Source organism: Triticum urartu, chromosome 2, assembly GCF_003073215.2.
Source record: "Triticum urartu cultivar G1812 chromosome 2, Tu2.1, whole genome shotgun sequence".
Lineage (NCBI taxonomy): Eukaryota > Viridiplantae > Streptophyta > Magnoliopsida > Poales > Poaceae > Triticum > Triticum urartu.
In genome coordinates, this window is record NC_053023.1 from 378,979,354 (window position 1) to 378,998,946 (window position 19,593).

Here is a 19,593-nt window from a genome sequence, read left to right on the forward strand (position 1 = left end):
GTATGAAGTAGTACTGCCCCCCCTACACACACACACACACATGTTTAGTCGGGCGGAGGGGGCATCTCACCAAGGCGTATTGTAAGACTAACCAAGACGAATCATCACCTTGGTCGTATAACCTCTCTTGTTTGTTGGGTCAAAGTCATGCATTGACGTTCCACACGCGGCCCACAAAATAGGCTAGCTTGTCGTCGATAATCACACAAGGGAGTGCCTGAAGACAATCACTGTGTGCATGTGACACAAACATATGTATAAAGTGTTACGTGGTGTTTAAATATACTCAATGCATAACTTTAATATGGCAGCATGCTTTTGAAACCGAAAAGTCCCCACACAGAGCGAGGATTCACGACGCGTAGTATTCTGTTACTGTTACTAGGTAACAGAAATTCTGTTACCCCTCGCCGCACGACGCGCAGACCACAGTAGAAACTTCCCGACCAGCCCCCAACCTACCCACCTCCTTCCACCGAAGGCAGCCGTGGCGGACGAGCGAGTGATGGCGGTAGACGGAGCGAGGGAGCCCGCGGCGCCGTGACTGGCCGCCGATGGATCCACCTCCTTCCAATCTCTGATTCCCCACACCCGTCGACATACTTCTCCTCGTTTTCTCCCGACCAAGAGCGCTGGCGACCTTGCTCTTCTTCCTCCTCCAGACCAAATGTGTCACCGATCCCGCTCCTCTTCCTCCTCCTGGCACGCGCGCCGCCATCCCCGCATCTCCTTCCTCCTCCTGGCACGTGCGCTACCATCCCCGCACCTCCTTCCTCCTCCTGGCACCTGTGCTTCCTTCCTCCTCCTAGCACCCGTGCCGCCGCCCCCGCACCTCCTTCCTCCTCCTAGCACGCGCGCCGCCGCCGCACCTCCTTACTCCTCCTGCCATGCGCGCCGCTGCCCCGACCTTCCCTGCCGCACTCTCCTCCCAGGCTCCTACCGCCGCCCCGACCACATCTCCACCAGCTCCGGCCACCGCCGCGCCCCCATCTCCCCCAGCTCCCACACCGTGCATCTCGTCCTAGTGGGGCTCCATAACCACAGTACCGGACCACCCCAGGCCATTCAACGCCACCAACCCGGTCCGTTCATTGCAGCAACACTCAGGATCTGGCTACCACCATGTCGTTCCCACGGTGACGTTCGATGGAGCACCTCGTCTCTCTCCTGCTGCAGGGAGGCCCAGCTACTGCACTGTGGAGGTAAGATTCTTTCCTCTAGATTTCTTCTGGCGTCCAAAAATGTTATTTGATTTTTTCATGAAAAAATGAGGCACCTAATATGTCTCTTTGTTCTGCAAGTGAGCTGTAAAAAATAAAATTGTGGCAAATTAGATAAAGATTAAACATCCCCCGGAGCACATCGTCGGTGTCCATGAGCGGGGCTCCCGTGGATGGCTGGATCCCGTCGTCGGCGTCGATAGCGTCCACGAGCGCGAGCACCCCACATCCGGCGTGAGCAGCTCCTGAAACTATTTCCTTAACATTGCTACAATTCCGCACTTATGGTTGAGTCCTACTAGTACTGATGAAATATAGAATTGAGTGGAAAATTTAGTTGATTCCTGAGACCCTGACTAGATTTCCTACAGATACGGTTTAGGGTTTAGGATGTTGTAAAACAATTGTATACTTCTAGTTGCTGCTTCCTGCCACCAATGAATTGTGCAAGTTCAAAGAGTCCCGCATGACAAAATAAAAAAGTATTGTATGGCAAGTTCAGAATTTGGGTATTGTGAAAAGTGTGATTTCTGGATAGTATTTTGTACGATTCATTTGTTCATCTTCAGAACTTAGAAATATTAAGTCTACTTTTTTCTATGATGAAGGTACAAATAGCTCCACTAGAATTGGTAACTGGTGGAGATCATTCATGTTGATTACTTTTGACAAGAATAATAGTCCGCTAGAGAATTTGCTGAAGATTAGATAGGAGTGAAAAAACTAAAGGTTTGGAAGTGATGGTAAAAACTGATACGTCAAATTTAACATTCTCTTATTTCTGTTCTATTATTTTCTTTTAGTTTTGGTGTGTGAATTTGTGGATATATGAGCAGGCCCTAATATTTATTTCTTCAATTCTCTTCCGCCGTCAGGTCGCGGCCTCTTCCTTCTGTAGGTCACCGCCTCCTGCTTCTGCAGGCCGTGCCCCATCCCCCGATTCCCGCAGCAGACAGGCCGTTCACCGCCGGCACCACAGTCCGTTCACTGCCGACAACCGAGGCCGTTCAACGGTGCAATGACGAGGTCTGGCCTTCCCCCTTCCTCTTTACATGTATCTTTGTATTCTGTTTCAGTTCATCTACTTGTCGATCATAAGTTCGATTTCATCTGTGTTTCCATGTTATTCCTGTATAGTACGACGGGTATTTGTATTCATTTCAGTTCATCTACTTGCCGGTTGTAAGTCCAATTACATATGTTTTTCCATGTTCTTCATACAGTATGAGAAGATTTGTAGATGCACAACAGAGTTTGCAGACTGCCATGTTAAACAATGTCAACAGGTTGGAGAGACTCCCTCTTTTGTGCATAGAGGAACCTCTTTTGTCAATTAATTTAAGGTGCTTTGCTATTACAATTTTGGTGCACATGCAACAAGCAGCAAGGGAAAAAGAAGAGCAAGATTGACATCAGTAGTAAAAAATAATAGAACATCAGTTCTAAAATTCCCCGCGCATCAGTACACCTATGTATTGCTTCTGCGATTTTCAAATATGGTTACAGTTGTTGCTTCGATTTTGCTGTTGATGTACATAGTTTGTGATGAGAAGATTTTGTAATTCATTTTGCCGATGGAATGAATTACTAAAAGTTCAAATTTGCTAATTTCTGCAGTTCTGGTTCTCTAGATTGGTCTTGGTACAGGATACATCTTAAGCTTGGTCTTGGTACAGGATACATCTTAAGCTGGAGTTCGTCGCTAAGCAGGTTTGATTATGCAAAGTTCAAGTTTTTTTTGTGTGATGCAGTATAGCTCAACTACATTTTGTTACCTCTTTACTTTTAAATTGCTGACTGGATGTTGAACTAATTCTCTGCCTTCTCCATCACTTACGTGGTGTCCTATTTGCTTGAGCTATTGTACTCATGTATATTTCAAAAATACTAAGAAATGTGGCTATCAATTATCTTATATACAAAAGTTTTGGGACTTGATCTATTGTACTCATGTATATGTCTAAATAGGACCAAATTTTGCTTGTTTTCTGCTTGTATGTATGTGGTTGAACTATTTAGCTATTGAGCGAAGTTTAAACTTTCTATGTGTGAAGGTTCAATCAAATTCATTTTCGTAGCTATGAGGTTGAGCCAATTTTCTCGGCTACTGAAACCGATCACTTGATAGGGAACTCAAAAGAAATAGCATATATGAGCATACATGAAGTTCAAAAGTTCTGGTTCAGGGAAGTAGACATCCTGCAATTTTTGGGAATTAGTAGTTCGCCTTTGCTTAGTGTAGCAAGTTCTCTGGTTGGAAAAGTTAATTCACTTTGCAAAAACTCTGGAGGTCAACAATTTCTTTTGTTTGTTGTAGATGGAGATGTGTGTATGTATACATGTGTTATGGAGATAGGAGAACTTATCTGGTGGTGCGTGCGTGCTGCTGCATCCTCTTCCGGCTGCTCTAATGCACACCTTCAGTACAACTTCTGTATGCCCTCATGTTCACGGATCTTGTAGTACTTTTTTCCATAAAAATCTTGTAGTACTATGTAAAGCAAGCGTGGCCAACACATAGTTTAGGTGTCGCGGTAGTACTCACTATTGATGGTGGCCTTCTTTTGTGCCGCTACTACTTTGCCACCTAGAGTGGTACTGCTACTACTTATCATGTTGATAAAACCTCGCGAACAGTACATCTATTTGATTAACGATTCTGTAGGGAGAAAAAGTTCACCAATGTACAATCTCTAATCTCAATATACCAAAACTTTTTGTTTAGTAGTTGGTACTGCTCAAGTTTATTTCTTGATGTACACATGATGTCCAAATTCTTCTTTCAATTCGGTTCAATTTATAAATTTCATTCAGTTCACCGAGGTGGAGATTGGGGCACGGTGGAGTGTGACCGTGTGTGTGCAGACGGCCCACCGCAACGTCACCGGCCGGATCTCGCTCTTCAGTGTATGTTTTGTATGCTTTTTAGTTCACCTACTTAACAATTGCAAGTCCAATTTCCTCCTTATTTCCATGTTATTCCTCTAGAACAACAGGTGTTATGCCTCTATGTATCAAAAGAAACCTATGTTCTTTTCTATTCTTGCAAATGAAGCTGCACTTCTGTTCTGTTTGAACTTACTTGGCATAAAAATTAGTATTTGCTCTACTGTAAAACAACATAAAATAAAATGTCTTGGTGCATGATCGAAGGTGCATCTGGAAGCATCCCCATGTCAATTGCAAAGGTTTCCAGGATGTGGCATCCGTACTAGTAGTCCAACCCGGCCGCCCCAGGCCGTTCACCGTCGCAGCTCCCAGGCCGATTGTGTCGACCCTTGTGCCACTACCTGTGGAGCTCCATCATTGTACTGCCCATACCTTTCTTGGCCGCCACACCGGGTCGTTCAGCGACACAACCTGAAGCAATTCGACGCTGCGGCATGGGAGGCACACACTTCGCCCGTTCATCCCAGGAGAGCAGTACATCACCTTGTGCAAGCAGACCGTTGTCAATGTACACTGATTCTCTAAGCTCCCTTGCCACTGCTCGAGTATGTCCAGCGCCGTCCCCAGTCCAGCCCCGTGGCATCCGGACGGTCAAGTTCATGCCGAGCAGCAGTCCACGTCCGTGAGCTTCTATTTCCACTATAGTGATTGGGTTGCCGTTTTCCTCACCCTTCCCGATGCACGACAACCCAGCCCACATGTTGCTGACGTCCGCCACCCCAAAATAGTTTTGGCTCTTCCTCAAGCTGCCATTTAACCTTTTGGTGTTTTTTTGTTGGTGATTGATTTTAGCAATTTGTAGCTATCTTGCATATGGAACCTGAAAGTCTAAGACTATTGTAGATTCAGTTCTTGTAGCACAAATGTCCCAGAGTTCAGTGACATCTCTAATTGATGTACTGTGGTCTTGCATCTCCAATGTATGTTGCTCAGCTTCCTCCCGATCCGCTTGATCTCGTCCTGCTCCGAAGCATGCTTCAGTTCAACAAAAAGCTCCAGAAAAGTTCAGAGTTCTGCATACTTTGCATCTATGGTTGGCTCTTTTTTATTCGTCTGTTTGGGTTAAGGCAGGGAGAGGGAGCAGAAGGTCATCACGAAAAAATGTCTCTCCTAGATCCGAGCTGGCGACCTGCGCCTCTACTAATTAGGATGATGTGCACCTTTCCATGGTCTAATGTATTCCTTCTTGTTAGTTCTCCAATTAAGTTTTCCCAAACTTCAGGATAAGCAGTTTTCTCATTTATTTTTCTTTTGTGTTTTGCATTCATTCTATGACAGAGGGTGATTGGATATTTTTGTGTGAGCCTGGAGGAATTCTAAAACATATATGTTCTGGTTATTATTTGATGCCCTCTACATCTTTTATGCTATTTACATGGGTATTGAAACTATTCGCGTTCAGGTACAGCAAGAAGTTCATGTATTGATGCCCCTGGAGTCCATGTAGCTCTGCTGCCATGCTACCCTTATCGGCCTCGGCTATGTACGTCAGTCCAATACCGTCGTCCCAGGCTGTTCACTGTCGTAGCGACCAGGCCGTTCATAGAAAAATGTTGATTATATTGATACCTAAAACTAGTCTTTGCTCACTTTTGAATTGAAAAAGAAAAAGGAGCCTCTCTAATAATAAGTTCATACAAAAACAGAAAGAAAAATAAACAAAAAAACATGAAACACAAAAAACCCATGAAATTTGCAGGGAAAACATAATAAGTTCTAAGAAAATAAATATAGAAGTTCATATTTCGAAACGGATGAAGTATTTGGGAACTTCTGTTTAGCTTTGTTTGTGTACTTCTAATGTTACTGTGCATGAACTTGTCGTTATTTTTACATGTTTTACATGATTATGGTCATTCCGACCTTGACAAATTTCATTTCATCTTATATGGTTTTTTCCGTCCATCTTACAGGTCTAAGGAGCTCCCTTCTGTTCAGTGGATTCAACAAAAAAAGTCCCTGCTGCCACTGCATCCTCAGTTCAAGGGATTCCTTAGGGGCCTTCTACACCATCTTGCTAATGATGCCATCGCCGGATGCCACAGCCATGCTCGTCGTTCTTGTACTGCCATTCACATACTGCTCCCTGTTTTACTCCATTGAGATCCATAGAGATAAGTTATATTCAGTTCGCCACTTTTACAATTGATGGTCCTATGTTGACCGAAACAATAGTTCAAGCTCCTAAAAAAGCAATTATGTGTATGCTACATCACTTTGAGGAACTACAGTAAACAAAATAAGGAGAGCTTGGTACTACTTGATTTTTTATAGTACTACTTGAAGCCTTTCTGTTGTATACATTGTCTCCTATTTATTGTAACCTCGTTAGAATGTTGGATGCATGTGGTCCTTCTCTTGTGCGTATTCAGTTTCAAAATAAACGTTGAATTGAATGGAAAAAATCATGCCATCTACACTGGAAGTTCAAGAAAAGAGGAGAGCTCATTTACAGGTAAAAAATTCATGTACATCTACAGGGGAAGTTCAACTAAAAATAGAGTTCATTTACAGGTAATAAAAAATTGATGTACATACAATTGGTGGTCCGTTCTACAAAGGAAAATTGGTTTTCTACAAAGGAAAATTGGTTTAATTAAAAATATTGATCAGTAAAAGTTAAAAACGGTGGTCCATTCGAAATAAAAGAAATGACAGAAATTCAAATTGTAAAAGTTCAAGCAGAAGGAAACCCCTTGCAATTCAAATGGTAAAAGTACAAGTCATAAAATAAGAGAAGTCCAGAACATCGTTGTAAAAAAATGTTTAGTTCAAAAAAAGAATAAAAATACATTTTCTTTTAAAAAAATATCATTCAGTTCGATGATATAAACCATGTAAACACAGGGCCGACGATACAATAACATTCAGTTCAACGATATAAACCATGCAAGTTCAGGGCTAGGATACAATAAACCATTGAAAATTTACGAGAAAAATATTACCCAAAAAACAGAGCAAAGTCTAGTTATTGAAAACACGCTTAGTACAAACCCATGCAAGCATCAGTACAAGTACCTTTTTTGGAACCATTTAAAATTATTCTACAAAAAATATCTCAGTACAAATATACACATATATCAGTACGACTACTCTGTTTTTCAGACGAGAAAATAGCAGGATCCGTCATGTTGTATTCAAGATTACTCTTAAACAGCTGCAAAGTAGAGAAAACGTCCAACATGACTAAGTTTTGCATTTTCGATGGCTATCCAACGGTATATTATTTGCCCCATTTCGACAAATTTTTTAAAAAGATCACGTTCAAAACCAATTTTAACCGTATTTGAATTCGTATTTAAACCGTAAGGAATTAGAAAAAACTTTACATACGCAAAAGTTGCACATTTTCCATAGCTTTCCAACGCCGTATCATTTGCGTCAATCCGACAAACCGTTTGCAAAAAACAGTGAAAACATTTCGCCCATAATTTCATCGTTTTTCAAATTACTTTTAGATCAGATAGAATTTGAAAAAAATACTAGATATATGGAAGATGCGGATTTTCACAAGCTTTCCAACGCCATCCCATTTGCTCAATTCCGACAAACCGTTTGGAAGTTAAGTCCAAAATACGATTCGCGTTTTTGGTTTTGAAAAAAAGGGTTTTTTTTTCAAAACTACTCTTAAATCATAATTTTTTAGCAAAAACAAATTATAAGATTGTAATGTGGATGTCAAGAGCTTTCCAACGATATATTACACGCCCCGTTTTTAAAAAATGCAAAAAAATTTGAACTAAAGAAGACGATTTTTAACAGCAACAGAAAGCATGAGTTCAACTGCTCGAATTTCATCAGTTCAACCGCTTGAATTTCATCAGTTCAAGTAGGGTAACAGAATAATATTCTGTTACGCGTAATAGAATAGCCCAGATGTGTGTGTGTGTGTCTATATATAGGGTCACGCTATTCGTCACCCTGGTTGAGAAATAGTTATTCTTCACCCCTCTCTATTTTGACATCAATGCACCGTATTTTTATGTTTCGTAAATTTTGTCTTATTTCATACATAAAAAAAGAACGTAAGAAAATATGTACTCGCCGTAAAAAATATTTTATGTTACGTAAAATTACGAATGTAAAAACATAGTGTAAAATATAGATAAAATGTGATTTTTCTGGTCTTATAACCTATATTTTTATTTTTTTAAAACCAAATTTTACATATTGAATCAATCTGCACATAACTATTTATATTCTAAATGTAATTTATTTAGAAAGCGACCGTAAGATTACCTGGGGTGAGGAATAACTTATTCTGCACCCTGGGTGATGAATAGCATCACTATACGCTATTCATCACCCAGGGTGCAGAATAAGTTATTCCTCACCCCACGTAATCTTACAATCACTTCATAATTAAATTACATTTGGAATTCAAATAGTTACATTCCTATTGATTCACTACGTAAAATTTGGTATAAGAAAATAAAAATATAGGTCATAAGATAAGAAAATTTGGTATATTTTACACTATATTTTTACGTTTGTAATTTTAAGTAACGTAAAATATTTTTTACGATGATTATATATTTTCTTATGGTCTCATTTTACGTCGGAAAAAAGACAAAACTTACGAAACGTAAAATTACAGTGAATTGGTGGTAAAATAGAGGGGGTGAAGAATAAATATTCCTCACCCAGGGTGACGAATAGCGCAACCCTATATATTCTGTTACTAGTAACAGAATAATATATATATATATATAAACACTATTCTGATCAAAGGATCAGAATAATATTCTGATCACAACCTGAACTGCCTGAGTAACGCGCCTGAACTTCGCTCTGTACGAACCCGACCTTCGGGCTATCTTCACAACCGTGGCTTCCCCCGCGAATTATTCTGGTTAGTCGTGTTCTATATGATGTTAGTGTAATCTAGAAACGTTTTTAGCAACTAAATACCCGTTCTAAATAGAAATCTCGCTCATTGGGTCGTGATGAAATTGCGTTTTTTACAATTTTACTGCCTGACTTGTTCGACCTGAACTTCTCTCAATGCTAGGTTGAACTTCCGCCAACATTTCCTAAATGGGGCTTGCGATATACCTTTGGAAAGCTATGGACACCAGTATCATGACCCAAGTTAATTTTTTGGCAAAATGTAAACGGTTTAAGAGCAGTTTTGAAACCATTTTTCTTCATACAAAAAACGTGAATTGTATTTTCGATCGCATTTCTAAACCATTTATCGGAATGAGACAAATAATATGGTGTTGGAAAGTTGCTGTAAAACTGCTCCTTCCACATGTTGAAAGTTTTCTCTAATTCCTTATGGTTAAATATTAATTTGGAAAATCATAAAATTTTACAAACCGAACAGCCGAGTTCGTATTTTCAATGTCATTTCTAAACGGCTAATCCAATTGAGGCAAATGATATGGCGTTGAAAAGCTTATGAAAATGCGCTACTTTTTCATGTTGAAAGGTTTTTTCTAATTTTGAATGGTTTAAAAGTAATTTAGAAAATGGTAGAAGTTCCACTGAGTTCGTATTTTCGACCTAATATTTTAACCATAAGTCCGAATGCAGCAAATGATACGGCATCGGAAAGCATGAACAAATGCGAAACTTTTTTGTATATATTTTTTCTCCTAATTCTTTGTGGTTTTAAGTCAATTTTGAAAATGGCTAAAAAATGTATTTTCGCCGTAATTTCAATAGACTTTATCGGAATGGGGCAAATAATATACCATTGAAAAGCTATGAAAGATTTGAAACTTTTTCATGTTCATGGTTTTCTTTGATTCCTAGTCGTTTTAAGTAATTTCAAAAACCGCGAGATCATTCGTTCTGCCTTTATCGCGAAACAGATTCTTCGAAAATGCACCGCGTGAAGAACTTGAACTTCTGGCATGTCTACTTGAACTTCACTCTGTTTTTCACGTGCTTTTTTTGCTCGCAGATCTCCATTCACTACTTGTAGCTCTTCATCCACTCACCGAAATTGAGCAAGTGATATACCGATGGAAAGCTGCTGTAAACACGCAACTTTCCCGTGTTGATCATATTTCCATACTTGCGATGATTTTAAGAGTTTTTCATGTGAAATTCATTCAGTGTAGTAGTTGAACTTCCTGTTGATTTCACGTTGAACTTCTTTGACGTATTTTCGTTTGTAATTTTCTCATCCATTTGTCACTGTTACACAAATGATATTTCAAATAAATATCAAAGTGCTCCACTTTTTCAAATTGAACTTCTTGGTTTTATTCTCTATTAACGAGAGAACCTGAGTTTTATTATATACATTGAACTACTCCTTTTTTAAAAATTGAACTTCTTAGTTTCAATCTTTAGTATTGGGGAAAATATGAGCTTTTTATAAACATCAAACAACTTCATTTTTTAATTATGACTTCTCGTATTTTGTTCGTAATTCTTCACCCGCTCATCAGAGATGCACATAGTTTTGTGTGTGTTTTTGCACAAGTAAATAGACGGCGAACCTCCTTTACAAGAATATTTGAACTTCTTGGGCCCACCTCATGAACTTCTAGCTAAAGTCTTTTTATTATTTTTTTCTTATATGAAACACGCTTCATGTAGTAGTTGAACCGCTGGTTGCTTTCACTTTGAATGTTTATTTGCTCTTGTTTCAAATTTTAGTGGATCCTTACCATATTCAGCGCCCAGAGGTGCAAGGTGGCGGTGTGGTGTAGCCGAGATGGGAGCCACAATGGTTGGCGCACGGGCCGGTGGCCGAGGTATGATAATACCGCTCGGAAAAGCTTTGTTGGGGAACGTAGTAATTTCAAAATTTTCCTACGCACACGCAAGATCATGGTGATGCATAGCAACGCGGGGAGAGTGTGATCTACGTACCTTGTAGATCAACAACGGAAGCGTTTGGTTGATGTAGTCGTACGTCTCCATGGCCCGACCGATCAAGCACCGAAACTACGGCACCTCCGAGTTCTAACACACGTTCAGCTCGATGACGATCCCTGGACTCCGATCCAGCAAAGTGTCGGGGAAGAGTTCTGTCAACACGACGGCGTGGTGACGATCTTGATGTACTACCGTCGCAGGGCTTCGCCTAAGCACCGCTACAATATTATCGAGGACTATGGTGGAAGGGGGCACCGCACACGGCTAAGAATATGATCACCTGGATCAACTTGTGTGTTTCTGGGGTGCCCCTGCCTCCGTATATAAAGGACTAAAGGGGGGGGTGCGGCTGGCCTAGGAGAGGCGCGCCAGGAGAGTCCTACTCCCTCTGGGAGTAGGATCCCCCCCCCCAATCCTAGTTGGAATAGGATTCGCGGAGGGGGGAAAAGAGAGAGGGTGGCCGGCCCCTCTCCTTGTCCTATTCGGACCAAGGGAGGGGAGGGGCGCGCGGCCCACTTTGGGCTGCCCCTTCTCCTTTCCACTAAGGCCCACTATGGTCCATATAGCTCCCGGGGGGTTCCGGTGACCTCCCGGTACTCCGGTAAAATCCCGATTTCACCCGGAACACTTCCGATATCCAAACATAGGCTTCCAATATATCAATCTTTATGTCTCGACCATTTCGAGACTCCTCGTCATGTCCGTTATCACATCCGGGACTCCGAACAAACTTTGGTACATCAAAATGCATAAACTCATAATAAAACTATCATCGTAACCTTAAGCGTGCGGACCCTACGGGTTCGAGAACAATGTAGACATGACCGAGACACATCTCCGGTCAATAACCAATAGCGGAACCTGGATGCTCATATTGGCTCCTACATATTCTACGAAGGATCTTTATCGGTCAGACCGCATAACAACATACGTTGTTCCCTTTGTCATCGGTATGTTACTTGCCCGAGATTCGATCGTCGGTATCTCAATACGTAGTTCAATCTCGTTACCGGCAAGTCTCTTTACTCGTTCCGTAATACATCATCCCGCAACTAACTCATTAGTTGCAATGCTTGCAAGGCTTAAGTGATGTGCATTACCGAGAGGGCCCAGAGATACCTCTCCGACAATCGGAGTGACAAATCCTAATCTCGAAATACGCCAACCCAACATTGCCTTTGGAGACACCTGTAGAGCACCTTTATAATCACCCAGTTTACGTTGTGACGTTTGGTAGCACACAAAGTGTTCCTCCGGCAAACGGGAGTTGCATAATCTCATAGTCATAGGAACATGTATAAGTCATGAAGAAAGCAATAGCAACATACTAAACGATCGGGTGCTAAGCTAATGGAATGGGTCATGTCAATCAGATATCATTCACTTAATGATGTGATCCCGTTAATCAAATAACAACTCATTTGTTCATGGTTAGGAAACATAACCATCTTTGATTAACGAGCTAGTCAAGTAGAGGCATACTAGTGACACTTTGTTTGTCTATGTATTCACACATGTATTATGTTTTCGGTTAATACAATTCTAGCATGAATAATAAACATTTATCATGATATAAGGAAATAAATAATAACTTTATTATTGCCTCTAGGTCATATTTCCTTCAGTCTCCCACTTGCACTAGAGTCAATAATCTAGATTACACAGTAATGATTCTAACACCCATGGAGCCTTGGTGCTGATCATGTTTTGCTCGTGGAAGAGGCTTAGTCAACGGGTCTGCAACATTCAGATCCGTATGTATCTTGCAAATCTCTATGTCTCCCACCTGGACTAGATCCCGGATGGAATTGAAGCGTCTCTTGATGTGCTTGGTTCTCTTGTGAAATCTGGATTCCTTTGCCAAGGCATTTGCACCAGTATTGTCACAAAAGATTTTCATTGGACCCGATGCACTAGGTATGACACCTAGATCGGATATGAACTCCTTCATCTAGACTCCTTCATTTGCTGCTTCCGAAGCAGCTATGTACTCCGCTTCACATGTAGATCCCACTACAACGCTTTGTTTAGAACTGCACCAACTGATAGCTCCACCGTTTAATGTAAACACGTATCCGGTTTGCGATCTAGAATCGTCCGGATCAGTGTCAAAGCTTGCATCAACGTAATCTTTTACGATGAGCTCTTTGTCACCTCCATATATGAGAAACATATCCTTAGTCCTTTTCAGGTATTTCAGGATGTTCTTGACCGCTGTCCAGTGATCCACTCCTGGATTACTTTGGTACCTCCCTGCTAGACTTATAGCAAGGCACACATCAGTTCTGGTACACAGCATTGCATACATGATAGAGCCTATGGTTGAAGCATAGGGAACATCTTTCATATTCTCTCTATCTTCTACAGTGGTCGGGCATTGAGTCTTACTCAACTTCACACCTTGTGACACAGGCAAGAACCTTTTCTTTGCTTGATCCATTTTGAACTTCTTCAAAACTTTGTCAAGGTATGTGCTTTGTGAAAGTCCAATTAAGCGTCTTGATCTATCTCTATAGATCTTAATGCCTAATATGTAAGCAGCTTCACCGAGGTCTTTCATTGAAAAACTCTTATTCAAGTATCCCTTTATGCTACCCAGAAATTCTATATCATTTCCAATTAGTAATATGTCATCTACATATAATATCAGAAATGCTATAGAGCTCCCACTCACTTTCTTGTAAATACAGGCTTCTCCAAAAGTCTGTATAAAACCAAATGCTTTGATCACACTATCAAAGCGTTTATTCCAACTCCGAGAGGCTTGCACCAGTCCATAAATGGTTCGCTGGAGCTTGCACACTTTGTTAGCTCCCTTTGGATCGACAAAACCTTATGGTTGCATCATATACAACTCTTCTTCCAGAATTCCATTCAGGAATGCAGTTTTGACATCCATCTGCCAAATTTCATAATCATAAAATGCGGCAATTGCTAACATGATTCGGACAGACTTAAGCATCGCTACGGGTGAGAAGGTCTCATCGTAGTTAATCCCTTAAACTTGCCAAAACCCTTTTGCGACAAGTCAAGCTTTGTAGACAGTAATATTACCGTCAGCGTCAGTCTTCTTCTTGAAGATCCATTTATTCTCAATTGCTTGCCGATCATCGGGCAAGTCAACCAAAGTCCATACTTTGTTCTCATACATGGATCCCATCTCAGATTTCATGGCTTCAAGCCACTTTGCGGAATCTGGGCTCACCATCGCTTCTTCATAGTTCGTAGGTTCATCATGATCTAGTAGCATAACTTCCAGAACAGGATTACCGTACCACTCTGGCGCGGATCTTACTCTGGTTGATCTACGAGGTTCAGTAGTATCTTGTTCTGAAGTTTCATGATCATCATCATTAGCTTCCTCACTAACTGGTGTAGGTGTCACAGAAGCAGTTTTCTGTGATGTACTACTTTCCAATAAGGGAGCAGGTACAATTACCTCGTCAAGTTCTACTTTCCTCCCACTCACTTCTTTCGAGAGAAACTCCTTCTCCAGAAAGTTTCCGAATTTAGCAACAAAAGTCTTGCCTTCGGATCTGTGATAGAAGGTATATCCAATAGTCTCCTTTGGATATCCTATGAAGACACATTTCTCCGATTTGGGTTCGAGCTTATCAGGTTGAAGCTTTTTCACATAAGCATCGCAGCCCCAAACTTTCAGAAACGACAACTTTGGTTTCTTGCCAAACCACAGTTCATAAGGCGTCGTCTCAACGGATTTTGATGGTGCCCTATTTAACGTGAATGTGGCCGTCTCTAGAGCGTATCCCCAAAATGATAGCGGTAAATCAGTAAGAGACATCATAGATCGCACCATATCTAGTAAAGTACGATTACGATATTCGGACACACCATTACACTGTGGTGTTCCGGGTGGCGTGAGTTGCGAAACTATTCCACAATTTTTCAAATGTACACCAAACTCGTAACTCAAATATTCTCCTCCACGATCAGATCGTAGAAACTTTATTTTCTTGTTATGATGATTTTCAACTTCACTCTGAAATTCTTTGAACTTTTCAAACGTTTCAGACTTATGTTTCATTAAGTAGATATACCCATATCTGCTTAAGTCATCTGTGAAGGTGAGAAAATAACGATATCCGCCACGAGCCTCAATATTCATCGGACCACATACATTTGTATGTATGATTTCCAACAAATCTGTTGCTCTCTCCATAGTACTGGAGAACGGTGTTTTGGTCATCTTGCCCATGAGGCACGGTTCGCAAGTACCAAGTGATTCATAATCAAGTGGTTTCAAAAGTCCATCAGTATGGAGTTTCTTCATGCGCTTTACACCGATATGACCTAAACGGCAGTGCCACAAATATGTTGCACTATCATTATCAACTCTGCATCTTTTGGCTTCAACATATGAATATGTGTGTTATTAATATCGAGATTCATCAAGAATAGACCACTCTTCAAGGGTGCATGACCATAAAAGATATTACTCATATGAATAGAACAACCATTATTCTCTGATTTAAATGAATAACCGTCTCGCATCAAACAAGATCCAGATATAATGTTCATGCTTAACACTGGCACCAAATAACAATTATTTAGGTCTAATATTAATCCCGAAGGTAGATGTAGAGGCAGCGTGCCGACTGCGATCACATCGACTTTGGAACCGTTTCCCACGCGCATCGTCACCTCGTCCTTTGCCAATCTTCGCTTAATCCGTAGTCCCTGTTTCGAGTTGCAAATATTAGCAACAGAACCAGTATCAAATACCCAGGTGCTACTGCTAGCATTAGTAAGGTACACATCAATAACATGTATATCACATATACCTTTGTTCACCTTGCCATCCTTCTTATCCGCCAAATACTTGGGGCAGTTCCGCTTCCAGTGCCCAGTCTGCTTGCAATAGAAGCACTCAGTTTCAGGCTTAGGTCCAGGTTTGGGTTTCTTCTCTTGAGTAGCAACTTGCTTGCCGTTCTTTTTGAAGTTCCGCTTCTTCTTCCCTTTGCCCTTTTTCTTGAAACTAGTGGTCTTGTTGACCATCAACACTTGATGCTCCTTTTTGATTTCTACCTCCGCAGCTTTCAGCATAGCGAAGAGCTCGGGAATAGTCTTATTCATCCCTTGCATATTATAGTTCATCACGAAGCTCTTGTAGCTTGGTGGCAGTGATTGGAGAATTCTGTCAATGACGCAATCATCTGGAAGATTAACTCCCAATTGAATCAAGTGATTATTATACCCAGACATTTTGAGTATATGCTCACTGACAGAACTGTTCTCCTCCATCTTGCAGCTATAGAACTTATTGGAGACTTCATATCTCTCAATCCGGGCATTTGCTTGAAATATTAACTTCAACTCCTGAAACATCTCATATGCTCCATGACGTTCAAAACGTCGTTGAAGTCCCGATTCTAAGCCGTAAAGCATGGCACACTGAACTATTGAGTAGTCATCAGCTTTGCTCTGCCAGACGTTCATAACATCCGGCGTTGCTCCAGCAGCAGGCCTGGCACCCAGCAGTGCTTCCAGGACGTAATTCTTCTGTGCAGCAATGAGGATAATCCTCAAGTTACGGACCCAGTCCGTGTAATTGCTACCATCATCTTTTAACTTTGCTTTCTCAAGGAACGCATTAAAATTCAACGGAACAACAGCACGAGCCATCTATCTACAAACAAGCATAAACAAGCAAGATACTTATCAGGTACTAAGTTTCATGATAAATTTAAGTTCAGTTAATTTACTTAAAGAACTCCCACTTAGATAGACATCCCTCTAATCCTCTAAGTGATACGTGATCCAAATCAACTAACCATGTCCAATCATCACGTGAGATGGAGTAGTTTTATTGGTGAACATCACTATGTTGATCATATCTACTACATGATTCACGCTCGACCTTTCGGTCTCCGTGTTCCGAGGCCATATCTGTATATGCTTGGCTCGTCAAGTATAACCGGAGTATTCCACGTGTGCAACTGTTTTGCATCCGTTGTATTTGAACGTAGAGCCTATCACACCCGATCATCACGTGGTGTCTCAGCACGAAGAACTTTCGCAACGGTGCATACTCAGGGAGAACACTTCTTGATATTTAGTGAGAGATCATCTTATAATGCTATCGTCAATCAAAGCAAGATAAGATGCATAAAAGATAAACATCACATGCAATCAATATAAGTGATATGATATGGCCATCATCATCTTATGCTTGTGATCTCCATCTCCGAAGCACCGTCGTGATCACCATCGTCACCGGCGCGACACCTTGATCTCCATCGTAGCATCGTTGTCGTCTCGCCAAGCTTGTGCTTCCACGACTATCGCTACCGTTTAGTGATAAAGTAAAGCATTACAACGCGATTGCATTGCATACAATAAAGCGACAACCATATGGCTCCTGCCAGTTGCCGATAACTCGGTTACAAAACATGATCATCTCATACAATAAAATTTAGCATCATGTCTTGACCATATCACATCACAACATGCCCTGCAAAAACAAGTTAGACGTCCTCTACTTTGTTGTTGCAAGTTTTACGTGGCTGCTACGGGCTTAAGCAAGAGCCAATCTTACCTACGCATCAAAACCACAACGATAGTTTGTCAAGTTGGTGCTGTTTTAACCTTCGCAAGGACCGGGCGTAGCCACACTCGATTCAACTAAAGTTGGAGAAACTGTCACCCGCAAGCCACCTATGTGCAAAGCACGTCGGGAGAACCGGTCTCGCGTAAGCGTACGCGTAATGTCGGTCCGGGCCGCTTCGTCCAACAATACCGCCGAACCAAAGTATGACATGCTGGTAATCAATATGACTTATATCGCCCACAACTCACTTGTGTTCTACTCGTGCATATAACATCAACATATAAAACCTAGGCTCGGATGCCACTGTTGGGGAACGTAGTAATTTCAAAATTTTCCTACGCACACGCAAGATCATGGTGATGCATAGCAACGAGGGGAGAGTGTGATCTACGTACCTTGTAGATCGACAACGGAAGCGTTTGGTTGATGTAGTCGTACGTCTCCACGGCCCGACCGATCAAGCACCGAAACTACGGCACCTCCGAGTTCTAGCACACGTTCAGCTCGATGACGATCCCCGGACTCTGATCCAGCAAAGTGTCGGGGAAGAGTTCTGTCAGCACGACGGCGTGGTGACGGTCTTGATGTACTACCGTCGCAGGGCTTCGCCTAAGCACCGCTACAATATTATCGAGGACTATGGTGGAAGGGGGCACCGCACACGGCTAAGAATATGATCACCTGGATCAACTTGTGTGTTTCTGGGGTGCCCCTGCCTCCGTATATAAAGGACTAAAGGGGGGGGTGCGGCCGACCTAGGAGAGGCGCGCCAGGAGAGTCCTACTCCCTCTGGGAGTAGGATCCCCCCCCAATCCTAGTTGGAATAGGATTCGCGGAGGGGGGAAAAGAGAGAGGGTGGCCGGCCCCCTCTCCTTGTCCTATTCGGACCAAGGGAGGGGAGGGGCGCGCGGCCCACTTTGGGCTGCCCCTTCTCCTTTCCACTAAGGCCCACTATGGCCCATATAGCTCCCGGGGGGTTCCGGTAACCTCCCGGTACTCCGGTAAAATCCCGATTTCACCCAGAACACTTCCGATATCCAAACATAGGCTTCCAATATATCAATCTTTATGTCTCGACCATTTCGAGACTCCTCGTCATGTCCGTTATCACATCCGGGACTCCGAACAAACTTCGGTACATCAAAATGCATAAACTCATAATAAAACTGTCATCGTAACCTTAAGCGTGCGGACCCTACGGGTTCGAGAACAATGTAGACATGACCGAGACACATCTCCGGTCAATAACCAATAGCGGAACCTGGATGCTCATATTGGCTCCTACATATTCTACGAAGATCTTTATCGGTCAGACCGCATAACAACATACGTTGTTCCCTTTGTCATCGGTATGTTACTTGCCCGAGATTCGATCGTCGGTATTCCAATACCTAGTTCAATCTCGTTATCGGCAAGTCTCTTTACTCGTTCTGTAATACATCATCCCGCAACTAACTCATTAGTTGCAATGCTTGCAAGGCTTAAGTGATGTGCATTACCGAGAGGGCCCAGAGATACCTCTCCGACAATCGGAGTGACAAATCCTAATCTCGAAATACGCCAACCCAACATTTGCCTTTGGAGACACCTGTAGAGCTCTTTATAATCACCCAGTTACGTTGTGACGTTTGGTAGCACACAAAGTGTTCCTCCGGCAAACGGGAGTTGCATAATCTCATAGTCATAGGAACATGTATAAGTCATGAAGAAAGCAATAGCAACATACTAAACGATCGGGTGCTAAGCTAATGGAATGGGTCATGTCAATCAGATCATTCACTTAATGATGTGATCCCGTTAATCAAATAACAACTCATTTGTTCATGGTTAGGAAACATAACCATCTTTGATTAACGAGCTAGTCAAGTAGAGGCATACTAGTGACACTTTGTTTGTCTATGTATTCACACATGTATTATGTTTCCGGGTAATACAATTCTAGCATGAATAATAAACATTTATCATGATATAAGGAAATAAATAATAACTTTATTATTGCCACTAGGGCATATTTCCTTC

The 19,593-nt window shown here is 41.8% G+C and overlaps 2 protein-coding genes across 2 annotated transcripts; both read left to right on the forward strand.

Annotated features, from left to right (window-relative positions):
* The first annotated feature begins 418 nt into the window (after positions 1-418).
* Positions 419-2,831, forward strand: LOC125537396. The gene is made up of 5 exons (XM_048700702.1): positions 419-1,202; positions 1,302-1,454; positions 2,096-2,246; positions 2,444-2,506; positions 2,594-2,831. The coding sequence occupies exons 2-5, from the start codon at positions 1,375-1,377 to the stop codon at positions 2,780-2,782; spliced, it is 483 nt and encodes a 160-aa protein (XP_048556659.1). The 5' UTR covers positions 419-1,202; positions 1,302-1,374; the 3' UTR covers positions 2,783-2,831.
* LOC125537395 lies at positions 2,596-6,433 on the forward strand. The gene is made up of 6 exons (XM_048700701.1): positions 2,596-2,692; positions 2,838-2,930; positions 3,538-3,654; positions 4,035-4,127; positions 5,572-5,652; positions 6,083-6,433. Exons 3-6 carry the CDS (start codon positions 3,552-3,554, stop codon positions 6,316-6,318), a joined length of 513 nt encoding a protein of 170 aa, XP_048556658.1. The 5' UTR covers positions 2,596-2,692; positions 2,838-2,930; positions 3,538-3,551; the 3' UTR covers positions 6,319-6,433.
* Positions 6,434-19,593: the final 13,160 nt, after the last annotated feature.